The sequence below is a fragment of the Pezoporus flaviventris genome, unplaced genomic scaffold (assembly GCF_033815535.1).
Source record: "Pezoporus flaviventris isolate CSIRO_AGI_PZ_B2104156 unplaced genomic scaffold, CSIRO_AGI_Pfla_v1 ptg000007l, whole genome shotgun sequence".
Taxonomy (NCBI): domain Eukaryota; kingdom Metazoa; phylum Chordata; class Aves; order Psittaciformes; family Psittacidae; genus Pezoporus; species Pezoporus flaviventris.
In genome coordinates this window covers 3,523,944-3,543,980 of record NW_026892555.1, presented here as the reverse complement: position 1 = coordinate 3,543,980, position 20,037 = coordinate 3,523,944, and the positions used below count along the sequence as shown (strand labels likewise).

Sequence of the window (20,037 nt, the reverse complement as noted above, 5' to 3'; positions counted from 1 at the left end):
TGTTTTCCCCAGTTTTTTTAAGCCTTTTATAAGCATTTTGACAACTTTGCATTACCTGTGAAACTTCTTTCAAGACATTAATGGATACAAAATTCAGCCACTGGAATTAAGACCACAGCAAAGCTGCTGAGTGCACAGCTCCATCAGTAAAGAGCCATTTAATATCAGTTTCAACTTTAATCCGTTGCTTCAGTTGTGCTCTTTGCCTGTAAAGGGTTAAGTGTGATCATGGATACAGGCATTATGTTTAAAATGTCCATGTTGGTTTAAGCAGACCTGTATACCAAAACATTTATGGAAAATACAACAAACTGATTGGACATATGACCAATACAGCCCAGGTCTTAAACTTTGCCAAGAGCTCCCACCAAAGTAAGAGAAACTGGATTATTAATGGATAAAAAGACAGATAATATCAAAAACCAAAGGCTCTTTTAGTAATCAAGAGGGATAATTTATGAGGAGACTTGCAATAAACAGGTACATTTACAACAAAGAGTGGATGGGAAAGCTCAAAGAGAGGTGAAAACACATCTCTCGGATGAAGCCTTGCTACATGATTTGTTTCTGATGTGCTTTATACAATCAAAGCTCCCTGTGGGAGGGATCTGGGAATGCAGCTCATGGTGGGGACAGCTCTCCTAGGAGATGTTTAATTAACGTGTTGAGTATTGCTATGAGACTTCACACAAAGGAACCTCAGACAAAAGAGCCCCGCGACTGGTTTTAACTGGAGGGAGTCCCTTCATGTTTGCATAAAGAGGTGGGTTCCCAAAGTGCTATGTGATGTCCTTTGAACTCAATCACTGCTCTTTCGCTTGATGTTAAAGTACACCAATAAGAGCATCACACAAATGAACACACTCCATTAAATGCACTGATGTATTTTGCATTCATGCCTACCACAACCCACAGTGCAAGGCATAGTTGTGCAACAAAATAAAATCAGAGATCTCGCCCTTCACAGGGTTTAGTGGGTGTAGATGATGTAACAGCAAAATCATCCGTTACATCTGATGATATAACAGCGAAGCGGTAAGTCATGTCAGAGAAGGACAAGAACTGGAAAGAAAAAGTACAAATAGAGTGGGTCCATTTTCTGTCACCTACAGCAGTAAGTCAGGACCCATGCAGCCCTGCTAACCTTAGGTGGCAGCTGCTTGTAAGCATCGTGAAAAGTAAGTATTGAAGAGGACACAGTAAATCCTGTAGAGATTTTGCCAGGGAGGTGCTCTTACGGTGGGTAACGACAGCATAGGACAGGGACACCTTCCACTAGAGCAGCTTGCTCCAAGCCCCTGTATCCAACCTGGCCTTGAACACTGCCAGGGATGGGGCAGCCACAGCTTCTCTGGGCACCCTGTGCCAGCGCCTCAGCACCCTCACAGGGGAGAGCTTCTGCCTAAGAGCTCATCTCAGTCTCCCCTCTGGCAGGTTAAAGCCATTTCCCTTGTCCTGTCCCCACAGGCCCTTGTCCAAAGCCCCTCTCCAGGTTTCCTGGAGCTCCTTTAGGCACTGGAGCTTCTGTAAGGTCTCCCCTTAAGGAGCCTTCTCTTCTCCAGGCTGATCCAGCCCAACTCTCTCAGCCTGTCCTAATGATGTCACAGAATCACAGAATGGTTTGGGTTGGAAAGGACCTTAAGATCATTCAGTTCCAACCCCCTGCCATGGGCAGGGATGCCTCTCACAAGACCATGTCCTTTATGAACATCTTGACTGCCCCTGATTGCTACTGTGGCAGTTTTGGCTGCTAGAGCTCCAGCTGAAAACCACCAACCCAGTGAGTATGAGAAGGAAAGTTTGGGGAGTGAACAAGGATAGTGATAAACACCAAACCATGATCTTTCAGAAACAAAGAGGCACAAAAGACAATTGCTCACAGGTACAGAGCAGTCTGGTGGAATGAAAATCTGGTTTCTGGTGCCTAGTGTAGTTTAAAACAATAAACTTGCATTATCACTGATGCTAGCTTGTCTATTTGGTGTTGAATTTTGGTGCCAGTGGGTCATCAGCATGGAGCTGTGCACCAGGTCAGCTACAAGAGCTGTGTGTTGAGGGAGGATGAATTTCCTTTTTGCAGAGAGAAGGCTGCATGACTACCAGAAATTGTAACAAAGGTGCTTGTGCTGGAGCCTAAGGTCAGTCACTCTGGCAAAGGATCAGAAAAAAGGCAGAAAAACGTGGCTAAAAGGGGAGTGAACTCTGGACTGAAGTGCTTCTGGGACAGTTCATGCACTTTCTTGTATTACAAATAGGGAAGAAGGAAGTAGTTTATTCACTGTTTAGAAACCAAAGAAGTTGGATGAATTTCTACAAGTAAAGATCAGCACAGGAAGATGGAAATTTCTGCCTTAAGCAGCTTTGCTTGGATGTTATTCACTAATTCTAATGAATTTTAATTCAAATTCTCTCTTCAAAGCCAAGTGCACCTGCACCTTGTGGGACCCTTGTCTCACTGCCTCCAGCTTGTGGGTTGCTACAAAAACAATCAATCGATAGTACAAAAAGCATCTCTGCTTTAGTTCTATTTCATGAGAAAACCTCATGACACTTCTCATGCCTAGTCAAATGAGTCAAAACCATATCCAGATGCATTCTAACCAACCTCCGAATTTCCACTTGTGTATTAGGAAATCACACTTCAAGATAACACATACTTGTTAGGAGTGCCTTTAATTATAATTTACTTCTACTAGCTCAGTTTAGAGTAAAGCAGTGATTACTGAAAACCAGTCCAAATTAAGTCATTTTGGACGGAGTAATACATCACTGTTTCTCATAACAGAAGTACCGCATGGTTCATCTCTCTGAAAGAGCCTCGGAGTGAGGGGTTTGCTGCTACCTTGTGTCTTCTTTTCAAGCGCAAAGTAATCTCTTAGTAGATACAACTATAGCAACTAACAGAACGAAACACCTCCTTACCTTTCTGTGGCCTGATGATAAAAGATTGCGTAGCTCCATTCACCAGCCGGCAGTATCCGTCTATCAAGTCAGCCATATTCTCTGCAATGGTTAAGGATGGCGCTGTCACTGTCAGAGGCTGAAGAAGGAAAAAAACAAGGCACCAACAAAGAGGTATTATTGCAGTTGCAAACACTGAGTAGGACAGCTGTGTCATTGCATCAGAAGTCCGCTCACCCACATTTTGCTGTTTACAGTTTGCAAGCGTGTGTAAAGAACCACGAGATTCTTGTTTCACCTTTCATGTACCAAATGTAAAACACAAGGTTCAGAAAGCACAACCAATAAAGCCCTAAACCCAAATGCAATATTAATCTGGGCTTATTAAGTGCCTTGCTAGCTACATTTCCAGCCAAGCACCGTTCATTCACCACATCTGCTGTGGCTTTACAGCTGGAATTATGATAGTTCTGAAGACACTTATTCCTTAAAGCTCTTACAGGTGGTATCAATCTTCCACCCTTTGGCAGCAGATTATTCTTTGCCCTAAAAAATAACCTTCACAATTGCAAAAAATACATAAAAAGACAGACAGTGGAAAAAGAGACGAGAGACATAGAGACATGCTATTGATTTTAATACCACCATCATCCATCATCCTCTGCATAGATTTGCCCACTTGTCCTAAATCCTTCCCTACCACAGTGATTGTTTTCCAGTGCACTGGACCAAGGAAGAGATTCGATTTCACTTCCAGCTCTGCCTCCATGTAACACGAGGGAACAAATTTTCCCTCTTTCATACTTCCCCTTTTTCACAAAAGTGAAATTGCTCAGTTTCCTCTTTAGGAAGTAGCATCATACACATAAGCGGGTTACTATTAAGTTGGATTTAAGAGTTCATATTTTTACATTAGGCTTCTTTTACACATATCAAAGTCTACAAGCCACATATGCAAAACCTAGTGATATGGTTTAGTGTGAGGTGTCCCTCTCCATGGCAGGAGGGTTGGAACTTGATGATCTTAAGGTCCTTTCCAACCCTAACTATTCTATGATTCTATGCAACGAGCTCTATTTAAACACCAAAAATATCTGACTAGAATAATGACAACTGCTCACACTCAACTTCCCTTTCCCCTTTAAGGACATAAAAAACTAGACAACCACAGAATGCCCAGAATGCAAAATGTTAAAACCTAAAGCACTGCCTGTAACTGCAGGAGGAGCAGTTTAACAACAACTGAAGTCTCTGAACACATACACAGATGAGCAGCCCCCAGCTTAAACCTGCACATGCGAAAGTAAAGCGTACATTTAGTAAACCGTCGTTATGCTGACAGTATGGACCAGAACAAAAGTACAATATACAGAATATCTTCATTAAGAATATACTCATCTTCCCCCCTTCCCAGGCAAACCAAAACTAGGAAGTTTATCACAAAGGTCACTATCATACCTCAGGGGCACCTGCTATCTTGAGTTGCAACATCCCTTTTCTGTCTTTGTCTTCACTGTTTGAATACTGAATAGTTTGCACTTGATTGAAGTCTGCTAGATGAGTTGGCTGCAGAAAGGCAATGGAGAAAGTGAGAAAAAGGGCAAAACTACAGCAAGATACTCTGCCTTTATTCCTGATGCTGCAAAAGCAGAGGTAGACTTTGACCTCCAAATGACACCTGTAGAAGTCTGTCCCTCTGTTTCCTTCCACAGTTTCATTAGGCTCTGACCAATGACACATACAAATACTGCAGAATGAAACCAAGCACCAAGCTTGCCTACAGAGGTCACTGTTAAGTAATTCCAGACACATGTTAAAGCACATGAAGTACACAGTAGGAAAAACCTCTTGGAGGTCAAGACTGGAATCTCAACAGGTTACCACATGGAACCTGCGCTCACAGCATACCTAACGTGCCTCTCCATAGTGCTGTAAGGTACGTTCTTGGCTAGGCAAGGACTCCTGATCTCCAAACCTTTTCACTACCTTAATTACAACAGAAATTGGACATGGGCTCAACTTAAATCATGACTGTAAAGGTCCCAAATGTTTTGCTAGAAGAACCTCTTGAACTAACTTCCTTGCACCATGGAGGGGTAACAGGAAACACTTTAATACAGTCAAGATCAGGTAATGAAAAGGCTATTAGGGGTAAAAAGTAAAGCAAATGAGCCAGCAATACCAGACACTGATTCAACACGCTTTTTACACATTCTTAAGAAAAAGAGTAATTTAGAATAAGTTGCATGTTTTATTAACAGAAAGTCACTACTAATGCTTTACATTCTGCAAGCAAGCACCTCACTGGGTACAACAGCCACCAAATTCAGTGCTAAGGCTGACACAGTTTGTCTACTTAACCCAACTGCATTTTCTCGGATCCCAACTCAAGAGTTAGTATCTGAGTAACGACTGTAGATGCTCTTCTGTGTTTAACTCAGACATAAGACTTGCCATTTCCCTCTTTAAGTTCAGTTCACAACAGGTCATGGTTGTTAAAGAGAGTAACTGAGAAAAGAAACCAGAAGCAGACTTACATTTGCCCCCTTGTCTGTAAGGTAACTGATTCCTTCTTCCGGACCGATTGCCAGTTCCACTGAAATAATCCAGCTTGACTTGAGAATCAAAGGAGAAAGACAGGGCAGAATTTCAATAGTAAGACAAGACCCTGCTATGGAGCTATCCTCCAGTTTCAGAACAGCACTTTTTAGTCATTCATCATTAGAAGCTTTTAAACTCTTCAAATGATTTAAGATGTATCAAAATCAAGTAGGTTTGTAAGTGGCAAACTCCTCCTGACTCGCTTCCTGGGGATCCCTGCTAATTAAAGTGCATTTCCATGTGCTTTACCTTAGGTCTACATGAGCACTATGTATTTCCTGTATTTGCTATTCTCATGGACACTGATGTTCATGTTCTAATTTCTACTCGAGGATCTATTTTCACAAAGCTTGCAGAGTTAAGGCTGTTTCTCAAAATTGGTATGAAATTGGTAGAGATTAAAAGGCATCAGGGGAGAAATGACAAGCAGCAGCAGCTGAGAGGTCTCATTTCCTCACAAAACCACCTTCAAATCTGCTTGATTTTCACACCGGAAGCACCAATAACAGTATTTAATAACATCCAATTCTCACCCTACTAACGAATGGTGAGTTTTTAGCAGTCAATTGAGAAAGTTTTAAGTAAAATCAATAAATACACTTTGTTGTTAATGAAATCCAACCACCGTCATCAAACCAGGAACTAAGCAAGCAGTGAGCTGCAGGACTAAGCACACCTATTAGTCATAATGTATTCTGGTGACTGGCCCCTTGCTTACTTACACCAAGAGCACACTTGAAGCATTCCTTGTCAAATCGGTACACTGGAGAGAGGATCTCAAAGAACTTCAGAATACTTTCTTCTCTGTTGAGGTTGGCAAACTGTCGAAACGTTTGTTGGATTAATTTTCGTAGTGTTTTGGCCTGGGTATTAAAATGTTCAAAGATCAGTTATTTCAAATCTAATCACGGCTCAGAGTACCCCTGACAGGTTCTTTATCAATCAGAGGCAGACTATTCCCAAGAAGAGAAGCTTCAGAATGTAAGAATCAGTTCTGCCTTCTAACTTCTGCTTGGAAGAACATTATCTCTGCTATACATTAGAAACATAGAACAGTTAGGGTTGGAGAGATTATAGAGGGATTATCTAACTAATCATCTTTTGAATAAATGATAATAAAAGACAACATGTAACCTTTACAGGAACTATTTTTCCAAGACTCCTCATTTCTCCCAACTTAACTGTGCACTAATACAAACCCACAGCAACGTACACCTTTCTACTAACGCAAATCAACTTCCTTTTACCTGGTAGTAACGACACAGCCGTAGCTGTAAAGCCTGGACAAGGGGGAATGGCTTTAAACTGACAGGGAGGAGATTTACATTAGGTATTGGGAAGAAGCTCTTCCCTGTGAGGGTGCTGAGGCGCTGGCACAGGGTGCCCACAGAAGCTGTGGCTGCCCCATCCCTGGCAGTATTCAAGGCCAGGTTGGATACAGGGGCTTGGAGCAAGCTGCTCTAGTGGAAGGTGTCCCTGCCCATGGCAGGGGGTTGGAACTTGATGAGTTTTAAGGTCCCTTCCAACCTAAACTGTTCTATGAGTCTATGATACACAAAGAGCACGGCCAAGCAGCAGTGCTGTCTTTAAGGCACTGTTTATTAAGCTAAACACAGGAAGGTTTCTTCTCTACTGAAGTAATGAAAATGGAACGCCTGTTGACTCAAGAACATTTCCTCTGTAGTTGAATTAGACTGACCCACTCTTTCTTGAACACAGATAAAAAGAATTATTTGCAGCATGCATAAGCTATAGTGCACTGTCCAATGATTTTAATGTTTCCTCCTGGAGAAACCTCCCTAGACACTTGCTAGGACAGCACTTACTTTGTTTTACATTATGTCCTACAGACATTCTATGATCAGCTAAAACACAGATGTGTTTAAACTCCCAACTTCCTTAGTTATTTAATGAGCAACCTAAACAAAGCTGAATTTTCTATTTTTGAACCCTTGTCAATCACCTCATACTTTGCAGGGTGAAATTATTTTGATTTCCATTTTTTCCAGCCTTCTGGTCTTCCTATACATACAGTGATATCCTCTGTTTAGCTGGCATCTCCTAATGTATAACATTAATCAATCTGATTACCGGTGCACTACACTTCTAAGCTTTACCTAATAGGGACAAACTGAACATGAGCTGGCTTCAGTGTGTGTTCACAGCCCAGAAAGCCAACTGTACCCTGGGCTGCATCAAAAGGAGCGTGACCAGCAGGTCCAAGGAGGTGATCCTACCCCTCTACTCTGCTCTCAGGAGACCTCACCTGGAGTATTGTGTGCAGTTCTGGTGTCCTCAACATAAAAAGGACATGGAACTGTTGGAACAAGCCCAGAGGAGGCCGCAAGGATGATCAGGGGCTGGAGCACCTCCTGTATGAGGATAGGCTGAGAAAGTTGTGGCTGTTCAGCCTGGAGAAGGCTGCATGGAGACCTCAGAGCAGCCTTCCAGTATCTGAAGGGGGCTTATAAGGATGTTGGCGAGGGACTCTTCATTAGGGACTGTAGTGACAGGACGAAGGGTGATGGGTTCAAACTTAAACAGGGGAAGTTCAAGTTAGAAATAAGGAAGAAGTTCTTTACTGTGAGGGTGGTGAGGCACTGGAATGGGTTACCCAGGGAGGTTGTGAATGCTCCATCCCTGGTGGTGTTCAAGGCCAGGTTGGTCAGAGCCTTGGGTGACATGGTTTAGTGTGAGGTGCCCCTGCCCATGGCAGGGGGTTGGAACTGGATGATCTTAAGGCCCTTTCCAACCCAAACCATTCTATGATTCTATTAGTTTTCTATTTCATGGGCACGAGGAGCCCTCCTTTGCCTGCTACTTCAAAATCACTGGTCTTCACAAAGCAAGTCAGTTAATAAATTGAACCAATCCCAGATTATTTTTCACAGGGATTTCATTTTCATTAAAAAGCAGACCTGTTCTTCCTTCCCTTGTTTTTCCTCTTGAAATGTCCAACATTTTTTTCATGGCTTTGCAAGGTTCTGCTCAGCTTCCCCTTCTGATAATTCCTGCTACTTCTTTCTGCTCTTCTCACATGATTTCTAAAGAGCAATTTCCTTTGTTGGTCAGTTTTCTGGCTCCGTAATATCATTTTTGAGACAGTCATTCATTCTTTTATGTCTAGAGCCTTTCACCACCATCTCTCCCGTTAGCAGAGAGTACAGTTGCAGATAATTGCTTGAATTAAAATGCAGAGGGATTACTTAAATCCACTTGACTTCATTAGCTGCTGATTTCAGGAGTCTCTGGAAACAAAAGCCCTTCACAACAGACCTTCTCTGTTTATTCATTTAAATGACAACTTAGAAACTTCCTAAACCTTAAGTTGAACTCTGTTATCCCTGCTTACCAAAATCAGCACTAAAATGTCAGTTTATGATTTATACCTTTCACATAGGAATGGTGAAGAGAGATTTTTACCAAGACAATCGCATCAGACAGCTATAGCTGTAGAAGTACTTGGTGACCATCCTTAATCCCCCTTTTCAAAGCATGCTGAGAAAAATCTGCATTCTTTATTCCGGGAACATATGGACTTCAATGGAAGCGACACTCAACTAACATTTATAGTCTTAGCTAGGATTAACCTAAGTAGAAATTACTGGCAATCTTCCTTGAATGAGTTAGATACTGGAGCAATGGAGGCAGAATATGGTTTACTGAGTTACTGCTAAAAAGATGCTGTTTTCCTTCATGTCCCCTTTCTCTTTCTTCAGAAGTCTCATTTCACTTTTAAGAGGAAAACAAAACACGTACTTGATACTAAAGGACTTGAGGTCTTGTTCTGAACTTCTGTGCATAAGGTTTGAGAGGCTGAGGTGTACCTGTGCTCAGTAAGGCACATATATCACTACTCTCTTAGCTCTGCCAACTGCACATCTCTGCTACTGGGATTTATAACCTGCCTACCAATCTGACAGCTTTGCTGTTTTATACCATGACAGCACAACTCCACAGCAATTCCATTCTGACTGTATGGTGAAAACAACTGGGTAATTTTCAGGTTTCTTATGTAAGTGGTCCACAATTGGCTGGAATTGTAATTACCTTTACTGAATCTAGCAAACTCTTCGGGAAAAACCTTCTTAAACCAACATCTTTCCTGAAACAGAAACACACAGAGCATTAACGTAACAACCACTGGACAGTATTACAGTGCCCATTCTCAGGGGGGTGGTTTGGGTCTGGGTTTGGTTTGTGTTAGTTTTTAACTAGCAGATGCAATATAGTCACTGATGTTCATAGTAAGGACCTTAACCATCTCAGAGTAACAAACGCCATACTCCTAAAATGGTAATCAGAGCCACTCCATAGCAAACGCAGGACAGTGGTATCTTCTATTTTAAATTCAAAAGGATATTATGTGAAATGTTGACTTGGGCACACAGAAGTCTTAAAATTAAATCTGGCACATGTTTTAATAAGTTAAAGAATACTGGAAAAATATTCTTACAGTCAGGTGAGAAGGGAACAACATGAAAACTTCTATTAGAATAGACCAGAAGATACAATATAAAGGAAAGGACTTCCGTGGTATCACCTCAGTAACCACATTGACTGCAGTTCCACTACTGCTTGACCCTTTGCAGCAGTGTAATTAGAGGGTTTTTTTAATCCCTACTCTCACTTTTTCCTCATTTTGAGTATTTAAGAAACCTCCCTTTTTGCCTCTGTAAATCAGGATCTTCACTCTGTCCATAAGCCTGGATTCTGCAAACTGCATTACATCAAGCTCACTTTCACACTTAGAGATAGGGCTGGGTTTGAAACCCAGAGCTGGAAGGATTAAATACTTGTGTGTCTCAGATGTGCTGCACCCAGCTTATGTCTGACGTGTGGATCACTACAACTAAAGACTGGCCCCAAGGAAGACGCCTGAGAGAAGTTAGTGCAGAAGATCATTGTACAGATCAGCTGTAATGAATGCTGCCTGACTGTGGTACTGCTTGTACAGTATCAGCAGAAAATCTGCAGGAGAAAAAGGAAAAACTAGCAGAAAAATGCAAATAAGGAAAGGACTCGGAGCTTCCTGCCCCTCAAAGGTGTTCCTGACCTTTTCCTTTTACATATAAGATGTTACAAACTCTTTTAAACATGTTTATCTGCTTCTGAAACAAGTATGAGAGCAAGCTTTCCATGACTGCATGCTTTGAGCAGACACACAGATACACGTGGAATTCCTACATTTGGCAAAGGGAAGAAAAGCCACAGTATGTATTTACTGCTACCTAATGGCACGAGAAGAAAGCCAACATTAAAGTTAATATAAAAAGCCTACTCAATATAATAACCCAGGGTATTTTTAAAGACAAGTAATATCCCACTTCACAAAACATACTAAAACCATCCTCATTAAAAGGAGAATGTTCATACGCAGCAGCACATGCTGGCATCTGTGCAATGACAGTGAGCTGAAAGATTATAGAACTTTCATAAATGCTAATTCCTTTGATGCATTTCTTCTCAAATGCAAATGCTCTGAGGTTTATCATCCCACACGGTTAAATAAATCTAACACACTATTACCATCTCAATAACATGCAAAGACATTTTGACAAGGGATGTATTAGTTTAACATTAAGCATTTGAAAGAGAAATGGTGTGTTCGAAGACGAAGCACCCTGCATCGCTCCAGTATCACTCATGTTAACTACCAAAGCACAAGGCTGCAACAAGCTGATCTGTTACTAAGGAGAGTTGTAGAGCAGCCCTTGGTACAGATAACAAATTCAGCAGAAATACTTATGCAGAGCACAACAAAGCAACTCTTAATAAAACAATTAAGAATAAATACTAATAATGTTAATAAAGCTCATCCTCTGTTTAACTGTGAAAACAGATTTCTTTACTGGAGGAGAATTTAACACAAGAAGCATACAGATTTCATGCCATGGGCAACAACAAGCTCTGGGTACCTATAAATAAGAGAATTAACCGTTGGAAATTGGAACATACAAAGAGTTTTAAACACAAAACCCTTCAAACCTGATGTTTTCCCACTTTTCAGCTGCACTGCGTGGGGTGGCATGGCCAACTCGGGACACACACCAACTCAGTCCTCCACATTAAGAACTCAGACATCTGTTTTCTGATTGCCAGCAAGAGATAATTAGCAGCAAGATCCTGGTTCATGCAGTTCTATGACAGCTTTGTTTTTAACCTCATCTACTCCATCCCACTCGTGGGCTTACATGCAAATGCATTTTTTAATGTATAAACTTCAAGAGGATTAATAGAACACCAGCTACACACAGATACCGCTTGTCATAGAATGATAAGCAGCTTTAGGGAACATATATCTTTATTTCTGTTTTTCATCTCAATTGAAGTTACAACAAAAAAGTAATGTTAGATTAACATAATAGACTTTAACATGCTTTTGACAAAATTGTGGCTGCAGCTGTTCCTTCATATAGCTCCCATTTTTGTACTTGTAATTACCCCTGTTCTGTGCTAACAGGCTTCACATTTATCATGAAGAAATTCTTCTTTCATTACATGAAGGCCCAACTATTAAAGGCTACTTAACAGTTTGATTCTATCTAGCATTTCCCACCCAGATTGGGGCTTGTATGAAAATGCGATCAAAGACAAATATCCATCAAATAGCTGTGTGACAAAGCCAGGCTAGGAGCAATCACAGCAGATGCAAAAAGTGCCATTTAAAAATCACACTCAGCTGGTGAAGTGCCTCAAGATGGACTAAAACAAGTGAAAAACCTCAAACAAACAAAAAGCCTCACTTGAGAAATAAATATGACCTATGTAGATAACCCCTTTATAAGCTCTTAAGGTGGTAAGATTGAATAAGAACATTTTGGGCATAGCTGGCACTTTCACAGACTCTTACTGGCTTGTAATTATCTACAGCCACTTGAAAGTGCTTTTATCCTTTGTCTCTTCCAGCTAAATCCCATAAACTCACATCTTGCCTCTCAAGAACATATAAACTATAACGTCTTGAAGTGCACAACTGTACTTTTCCAATTCTACATGGCATCTTATGCTATTAGATTCTGCATATCAGGAGTTTGTTTCACTTCAGTCTTTCATAGCAGCAATTATGTTGTTTCCTACCAAATCAGTTACTGCTTGGAAAATACAGTGGAAAACAGATGGAAAGAAACACGTCACTGTTCAATTGGAAGCAGCCCCATGCTGAGTCCTCCAGGAACTCTCACCTACTGTAATTATTAATTACTACTTGGTGGCATCTGTTACAGAATCCCAGACTGGTTTGGGTCGGAAAGGACCTTATAGATCATCCAGTTCCAACCACTGCCATGGGCAGGGATTCCTCCATCTCAGTTTTTCCAAAGCTGTTAACCTAAGTGCTCCTGTTTGTAGCTTCTGAGTTGCCAAATACCTAACACAAGAACATCTTTCTCAAGTTGTTACTGGAACAGAAGCAAACAGCAACCACTGTAACTCACAGGACATTCAGATCTCCTTTACATCACCTCTCAGCTGTGGCTATCTGCTCTTCCCATTCATCTTTGTAAGTCCATTCTCATTTTGTTTCCTGCATTTCCTCAACCAGGGCATTTTCACTACTGACAGAAAACAGAAGGGGGTGCACAAGGAGTTGCGAGGGGACACAGCTGGGCCAGCTGAACCCAACTGATCCAAAGGATATTCCAGACCACAGGATGTCATACGTAGGATTTAAAGGTGGGGGAGGAAGAAAGAGGGGACATTCGGAGTGATGGCACTTGTCTTCCCAAGTCACTGTTATGCGTGATGGAGCCTTTCCTGGGGTTGGCTGAGCACCTGCCTGACCACAGGAAGTGGTGAATGAACTCCCTGCTTTGCTTGTGTGTTGTGGCTTCTGCTTTACCCATTAACCTGTCTTTATCTCAACCCACAAGTTTTCTCACTTCTACTGTTCTGCTTCTCTCCTCCAGCCCAACTGGGAGAGTGTGCGAGAGTATGGGGGCTTAAATGCCAGCTGGCGTTAACCCACAGCAGTAACCAAAACACTTTCAGTGTAAGGATGCTTCTTGCTCTTCTTCAAATTTGGCATACATAAACAGTAAACTTGCTAACTGCAAGGTCACACTTCAGGAAATCCACATCCTGAGCAAACAGAAGTAAAACCAATTAAAACTCATGCCACAAACGTATTCAAGGGACTCGAACTTTACCATAGGTGAGTCGCAAGTGAAGAATGCACAGAAAAACATTTAGAAGCAAAATCGCCTCAGAATTAGACTTGATGAACCCATAAACATCAGCAAAATAGCAACAAATCATAATAGGCTTGACCCAGTTTGAACAACTCCACCCCTGCTTCCCTAGACTAGAATTAAAGGTGTTCTTCTTACTTCTATACCTTGAACAGCTTCATCATCCTCTTCTTATAATAAAGCACTGGAAGATCTCAACAAACTTCATGGAACTCAAAGTTACAATGGGAATTTTTGTAATCAACTGAATTTAATGGTCATCATGAAGAAACAGTTCAGACCCCAAGCTAGAACATCATACTTACTCTAACACTTCGTAGTTGGACTTCTTTTCTAATGCATTGCCTCTCATCTCTCCGTAGGATCTCCTGAAGTCAGGAAAAATATTTGAAAGCAACCATTATTGGATGATCCAGCTTAAAACTACATCAACACAGTCAACTCTTTAAGAGACCATTAGAAACCATTGGCAGAATTAATTCAAATATAAATATGAGTACCCTATTTTCCTACCTCAACAGATCAGATCTTTATTGTACAAAACATGACTACAGCAGTTCTGCATTTACAGAAGCACTTTAAGCCAGCTTAACTATGCTGCTACCAAAGTCATCTAACCTGCCCTTCAGCAGCTCCTTTGAACCTCCAACAGTGTCTCCTTCCTTTGTACCAGCACTCCTGCCTGTGCATGTAACAGGGAGAAGCAGAGGCAGCAGGGAATAGTGAAACCAGTGTCAATCCAGATATGTTCACATTAAAAAACTAACACATGTATCAAGATTGAGTAGCTGCTGAGAGAGGGATGGGATCATTGGTTTCACTGAGAAGGTGGACCAGTACTTATAGAATGGTTTGGGTTGGAAGGGACCTTAAAGCTCACCCAGTTCCAAGTCCCTCCCATCAGCAGGGACACCTTTCGCTAGAGCAGCTTGCTCCAAGCCCCTGTGTCCAACCTGGCCTTGAACACTGCCAGGGATGGGGCAGCCACAGCTTCTCTGGGCACCCTGTGCCAGTGCCTCATCATACTCAAAGCAAATAACTTCTTCCTTCTAACTACTTTACATCAGAGAAAATTTCTTACTTATCCATAATGCAAATCAACCGATATTAGCAGTCATCTACAAGAAATATCTCATGAAAACACTCTGAAGATTCCCAGCATGAGACCCTGGCTGACAAAATAACCATGCATTATTATCCTCGTGTTCTGAAGTAAGGCACCCACAACAATGTAAGTCCATAAAGAGTTTGCAGTTACATTAAAAGAAGCTTTGTTTTCTCTGGGGCTACCAGCAGACAGCAGGCTCTCCTGTGATATCTGGGAAGTTTCATAAGCCTAAATTGTGTTTTAGTTAAGGAAGAACTGTTCAAAGGACACTTTTACTCTCTGGTAACAAGTTTACATCAATTTCTTATCAATTTTACTTCTTCCATCCCTAACCTCCCTGTGTGAGACAACAGTAGAACCAAAGCAAACGTTTCAGGCTGGAAATTCTCCATAAATTAGCAAACCCCCCAAACATGCATTTCAGAAGCTGCGCTGGGAACCAGCTCAAGGATCTCTTCATCTGATAAATACATCTTTATTTTATTTTCCAGCTGTCTACACACAGTTGACAGCAGTACCAAAACCACCACAAAGCATCCTTCAAGATGTAATCATTTGAAAACAGCAGAGTAACACTTGAGGAAATGCGCAGAGGAAAGGTAGCAGCATTTCTCTTTAATTACATCCTTTAGCAGGCACAACGACAAGACTATTTGCTAAATAACACCACAGATTTCTTATTCTTTTAAATATACTTCACTGTAGAGGTCTTTGAATTATTCGGATGAAGAATTCACCCAAAAGGCAGTATCAAAATGTAATAAATTAACATGTCAGAATTAACGTTAATTTTATCATCAGGAATCAGTTACAACACAGTCAATTCTGCTTTTCTTCAACCTACTTTGCTGCAAAAGGAGTGCTTTATTCAACTGTATTGGTCAGACATTGATCAACTCTAAGCAGTTCCAAAATTAATGTGTATATTCAGTCAGAAACATGTTAAATAATAAATGAAACGATGAGCTTACCGGATTTCAAGGCAGCCTAGTTTCAAAGCAATTTCCTGGTCCACTTGATCTGCTATTTCTAACATATAGTCATTTTTCACCTACAGCAAAAGAAGCAGGTATGTGTCACAGGGAGATCAATGCCAATACAGACTGAAACACTGCCCAAACAACTTCAGAATACACACGTCTTCTGGTTAGCTCTTTGGATTCACTCTTCACAGTGCATGAAGAGACAACACAAGTTATGTTCATATTCTCCACAAATGACCTGAGCTTCTCCAAGAAATCCATTTTGACTGCAATGAACTTGATTAAAAAACTTCCTTATCTACATCAATATTATCTGTGTTTTATTAAGTACAATCAAAACCATCACAGGAGGCTGAGCAGATGGTTGCATCTGCAGTCAAGATACAGGAACGTATGCTGTGTTTTTGAACCACCTTGGTCAGGAGCTTTTTATTCTGTAGGCACATCTAAAATCATGCAGATAGAATGGACAATTGTCCATGCACGTCCATCCATACTGTGAAAACAGAAACTGCAGGAAGTAAAAAGTTGCATGTGAAAATCATAATATATACTGATTTAAAATAGTGTCTGAACGAGCACGAAGAAGAAAGGAGTGAAACTAGATGGTGACCCTCTACAGTAGGAAATAAAACAGGCCAAGGAGTGTGCTCTGACCAAGAGGAAGCCAAATGGTCATCCCTCCTGCAGAGGATGGTAGGGTCAAACCGGCATACTTGGACCACAGCTGGCATGCATTGTCCCCCAGCTGTGCCACAGAGCATGCCAAGCATTCCACAAGACGGATTATGGTGGGTCAAAGCTTCATCCTGAACATGTTTCATTTAGTAACATTGATATAGGCAGAAATCCTACTTTTTTACTAACACTTTGACCACTGAAAGTAAACTGAAGTAATTTATACAGTTACTAACCCAAAGAGACAATAAATGAGAACAGAATGAGTGCTGAAGAACTTAACCCTGCAAATCCTGTCTTCCGAGCAACACATGTTTACCAGGGACATATCTCTATAGAAGTACAACTTTTCTTTTAATGCCTCATGTTATCCTCTATCTTATGGAATCATAAACTTGCTATTGAGATCCTAAGATCCTGAAGCTGCAGAAAATCCTGAAGCATCACAAAACCCCACATGACTGACTTGGAGATCAAAGAGGAGATTATATGGCATGAAAGCAATACACCTCACAAAACGGGGTTTTGGAGGGATGACAAGTTGTAAGGAAAACTGTTTCAAACTGCTACTGCTATGAAATCCATAACTGAAAAGATAAGGAGGTGCAGCAGCAGATTCAGCAGCTGGAGGTCCTCTCCAGTCAGCATCCTCCCAGGAACACATGAGCGTGCACCACAGGATTCCCTCATCAGTGTGCCAGCTGGATCCAGCAACAAATACAGAGTCCCTCCTAGATATGAAGTGGATGTAAAAAATGAATGTGCTATTGACAGATATGAAAGAAAGATGTGATAAACTGTGCAAGAGTGAAAATATTAATTATTACATAGCTGCAACGTCAGGACAAAGCTTCTGGATTTGAACTCATACAGCACGCTTTTAACACTTCTCAATTCAACTCCTACCAATACTAATGAGAGAGACAGGAGAAGGAATAATTGCCCTTCACCATCATGTGGTTTGCTATCTGTATACACTATGGAAATAGTAATTTAGCGTTCCCATGGTAGTAATACACAAAATACAGAGAATTAGTACTTTTCTTCATTATGCTCACATCAGAAGACACAAAAACCCCAACCAAAACCAGCTTCTCATGTTAAACCCCCATTTTGGTTGAGTTTTTCTGGTAACGTGTATGAGGTTTGAGCTAATTAAAGGTTAATAAAAAAGCTCCCCAGCCCCAGACTCTTTATCTGGTAAATACAAAGGGTGCAAATGATATAAACTGAGATGCATCTTCCAGCAAGACGTTTTGACTCTGTATTTTCATTCAAAACCATGAAAGCCCCTAAGTGCAGAGTCCTGCGTGTGTTAGCCAGGTAAAGTCACTGCTCTAATGGACGAGGCATCTTATGTATGAAATAATTTATGAACAATCATGCATAGATCAGACAGAACTGTCAGCTGTATGACCACACATACTGTGTATCCACAGTACCTACCATGGATATGGATCCATGGGCCGAGACCAATTGCATAAGCTACGGCAATGCTCAGTGCCGGGTCCTGCACTCGGGTCACAACAACCCCATGCAATGCTCCAGGCCTGGGGCAGAGTGGCTGGAAAGCTGCAAGTGGAAAAGGACCTGAGGGCTGCTGAACACGAGCAGCTTGTGCCCAGGCAGCCAAGAAGCCCCCAGCATCCTGGCCTGTATCAGCACCAGTGAGGCAGCAGGACCAGGGCAGTGATTGTGCCCCTGCACTGGGCACTGGTGAGGCTGCTCCTTGAATCCTGTTTTCAGTTCTGGACCCCTCACTACAAGCAAGACATTGAGGTGCTGGAGAAGGGCAACGGAGCTGGTGCAGGGCCTGGAGCACAAGTGTGATGGGGAACTGCTGAGGGAGGGACCTGGGGGGGTTTAGTCTGGAGAAAAGAAGGCTCAGGGGGGACCTTATCACTACCTACAACTGCCTGACAGGAGGCTGTAGCATTAGCTAGCCTGCCTCGTGTTATCGACCTATTCCTTCAGGTATTTAGACATGAAAAAGAACTGAGTGTATCAAAGTGTTTTTCCAATCTTCACATATAAAATTCTCCCTTGCAGAAGCAACACTCATTTGAGGCCAGTAGACTATCATGAACAAATCCAGCATCACAGAATACAATATTTGTATGTATTAATTTCTCTTCACAGCTCATTGCCTTGTAGATCCCAGTACTGAATTACTTCATTTATTAAAATAAACAGCTGAAGAGCATCTTCAGTTTCATGCAAACATGTTTCAAAATGCTGCTAGCCTCAAGTAACTACTTACCCATAAATAAATAAGCAACATTACTCAAACATTTACAGGCTGGGGGTGCTTTCCTCTTGCCCTCTGGCTTGTGAGCGTTCACAGATTGCAGTCACATTTGCCCAGTTTGACTCTGCAACCACAGGCACCAGAACTCGACTGTGAGAGTTTTAAACATTCCCCACTCCAACGATTTGGGAGAAAAAATAAGTGTTGTGAAAAATCTCAGCTTCTTTGCAAGACAACAGTGAGGTGTTTTTACCACAACGCTGCAAGCAGACGGCTGCTGACTCGAGCGCACAACTTGGGTAGTGTGACAAGCACCAGAAAGGGTGGTTTTGCCCATCCCAGTCCAAAAGAGACGGACAAACACAGATACATCATAAAGGTGGAGTAAAGTAAATACACATGACACAGTTCAATCAACAGAGACTCCCTTGTGTGTGTATCTGAAGTTCCTTGGTACTGGGATGGGGAGTTTTAGGTCTTTCTCATTCACTGTTACTCAACCTGAGGAGGGGGATAAAAATGATTTTATCCACCTATGAAATAGGATTAGAAATAAGAAAACATGGGAAAAAATATCCCGTATCCAGTGTCCACAAGTAACTAACAGCAGTGTTCACAAAATCAGTCCTGATATCCTCTCATCAAAACCAGCTGCACTGGATTTTCATAAAGCACTGCAGGTACATTATATACACCTATTTATTGCTGTATTTAAATACTGGAAGCTATACAAAGAGATTATAAGCTTGAGGAAGCCTCTGGCCATAATCTTGTGGTCTAGCTAGGTTGAGCAGTATCCTATTACGGATGGCAAAGGTAACGAATGGATGGAATTAATGCATTTTATCTTCCTTCTCTCAGAAACCTGTCTGCACACATTCTTCTTTACATTTCATTTAAGTCTACAGAGGGGGGGGAAAGCAGATTCAATATCTGCTCCCAGAATACTAATGCAAACTTCTCTTATCACCTTTAATTTTTCTTGACTATTCTCTTTGAGATGGCATTAGATCAATGCATGAACTGAGGCTCGTGCGAAGATGAGATAAGAGTTTTGCAAGAGGTTCAGCACAAGCTGCAAAACCTCCTTAGGAAAAAGCCCGAGCAGATCTGAAATGGAAGAGACACAAGAGATAATTTCATGGTAATTAAATGCATTGCCACAAGCTATTGAATAGTTTTCCCCCAAGTCTTTTGTGTTTGCTCAATTATTACTTTCATTATTATTATTGTTAATACTTAAATGAGAGAAATGAGACTAATTTTTGTCTAAGAGACAGAAGGCCCTCTCTTTAAGAGTCTAAAGCCTATATACATACAAAGACAGGG

At 41.4% G+C, this 20,037-nt stretch overlaps 2 protein-coding genes across 26 annotated transcripts in view; one reads left to right on the top strand and one right to left on the bottom strand.

Moving 5' to 3' along the window:
* Positions 1 to 20,037, top strand: part of DENND3 (DENN domain containing 3) — a 410,308-nt gene that overhangs the window by 159,701 nt on the left and 230,570 nt on the right. The gene's annotated exons all lie outside the window — the stretch shown is intronic.
* Positions 1 to 20,037, bottom strand: part of PTK2 (protein tyrosine kinase 2) — a 201,502-nt gene that overhangs the window by 65,529 nt on the left and 115,936 nt on the right. For all 25 annotated transcript variants that reach the window (XM_061447653.1, XM_061447654.1, XM_061447661.1 and 22 more), the window contains 7 exons: positions 15,771 to 15,850; positions 13,997 to 14,059; positions 9,553 to 9,607; positions 6,225 to 6,365; positions 5,439 to 5,516; positions 4,360 to 4,467; positions 2,923 to 3,040 (listed from right to left, as the gene is read on the bottom strand). In XM_061447653.1, the coding sequence (XP_061303637.1) occupies positions 2,923 to 3,040; positions 4,360 to 4,467; positions 5,439 to 5,516; positions 6,225 to 6,365; positions 9,553 to 9,607; positions 13,997 to 14,059; positions 15,771 to 15,850 (643 nt within the window). The remainder of the gene's footprint in view (positions 1 to 2,922; positions 3,041 to 4,359; positions 4,468 to 5,438; positions 5,517 to 6,224; positions 6,366 to 9,552; positions 9,608 to 13,996; positions 14,060 to 15,770; positions 15,851 to 20,037) is intronic.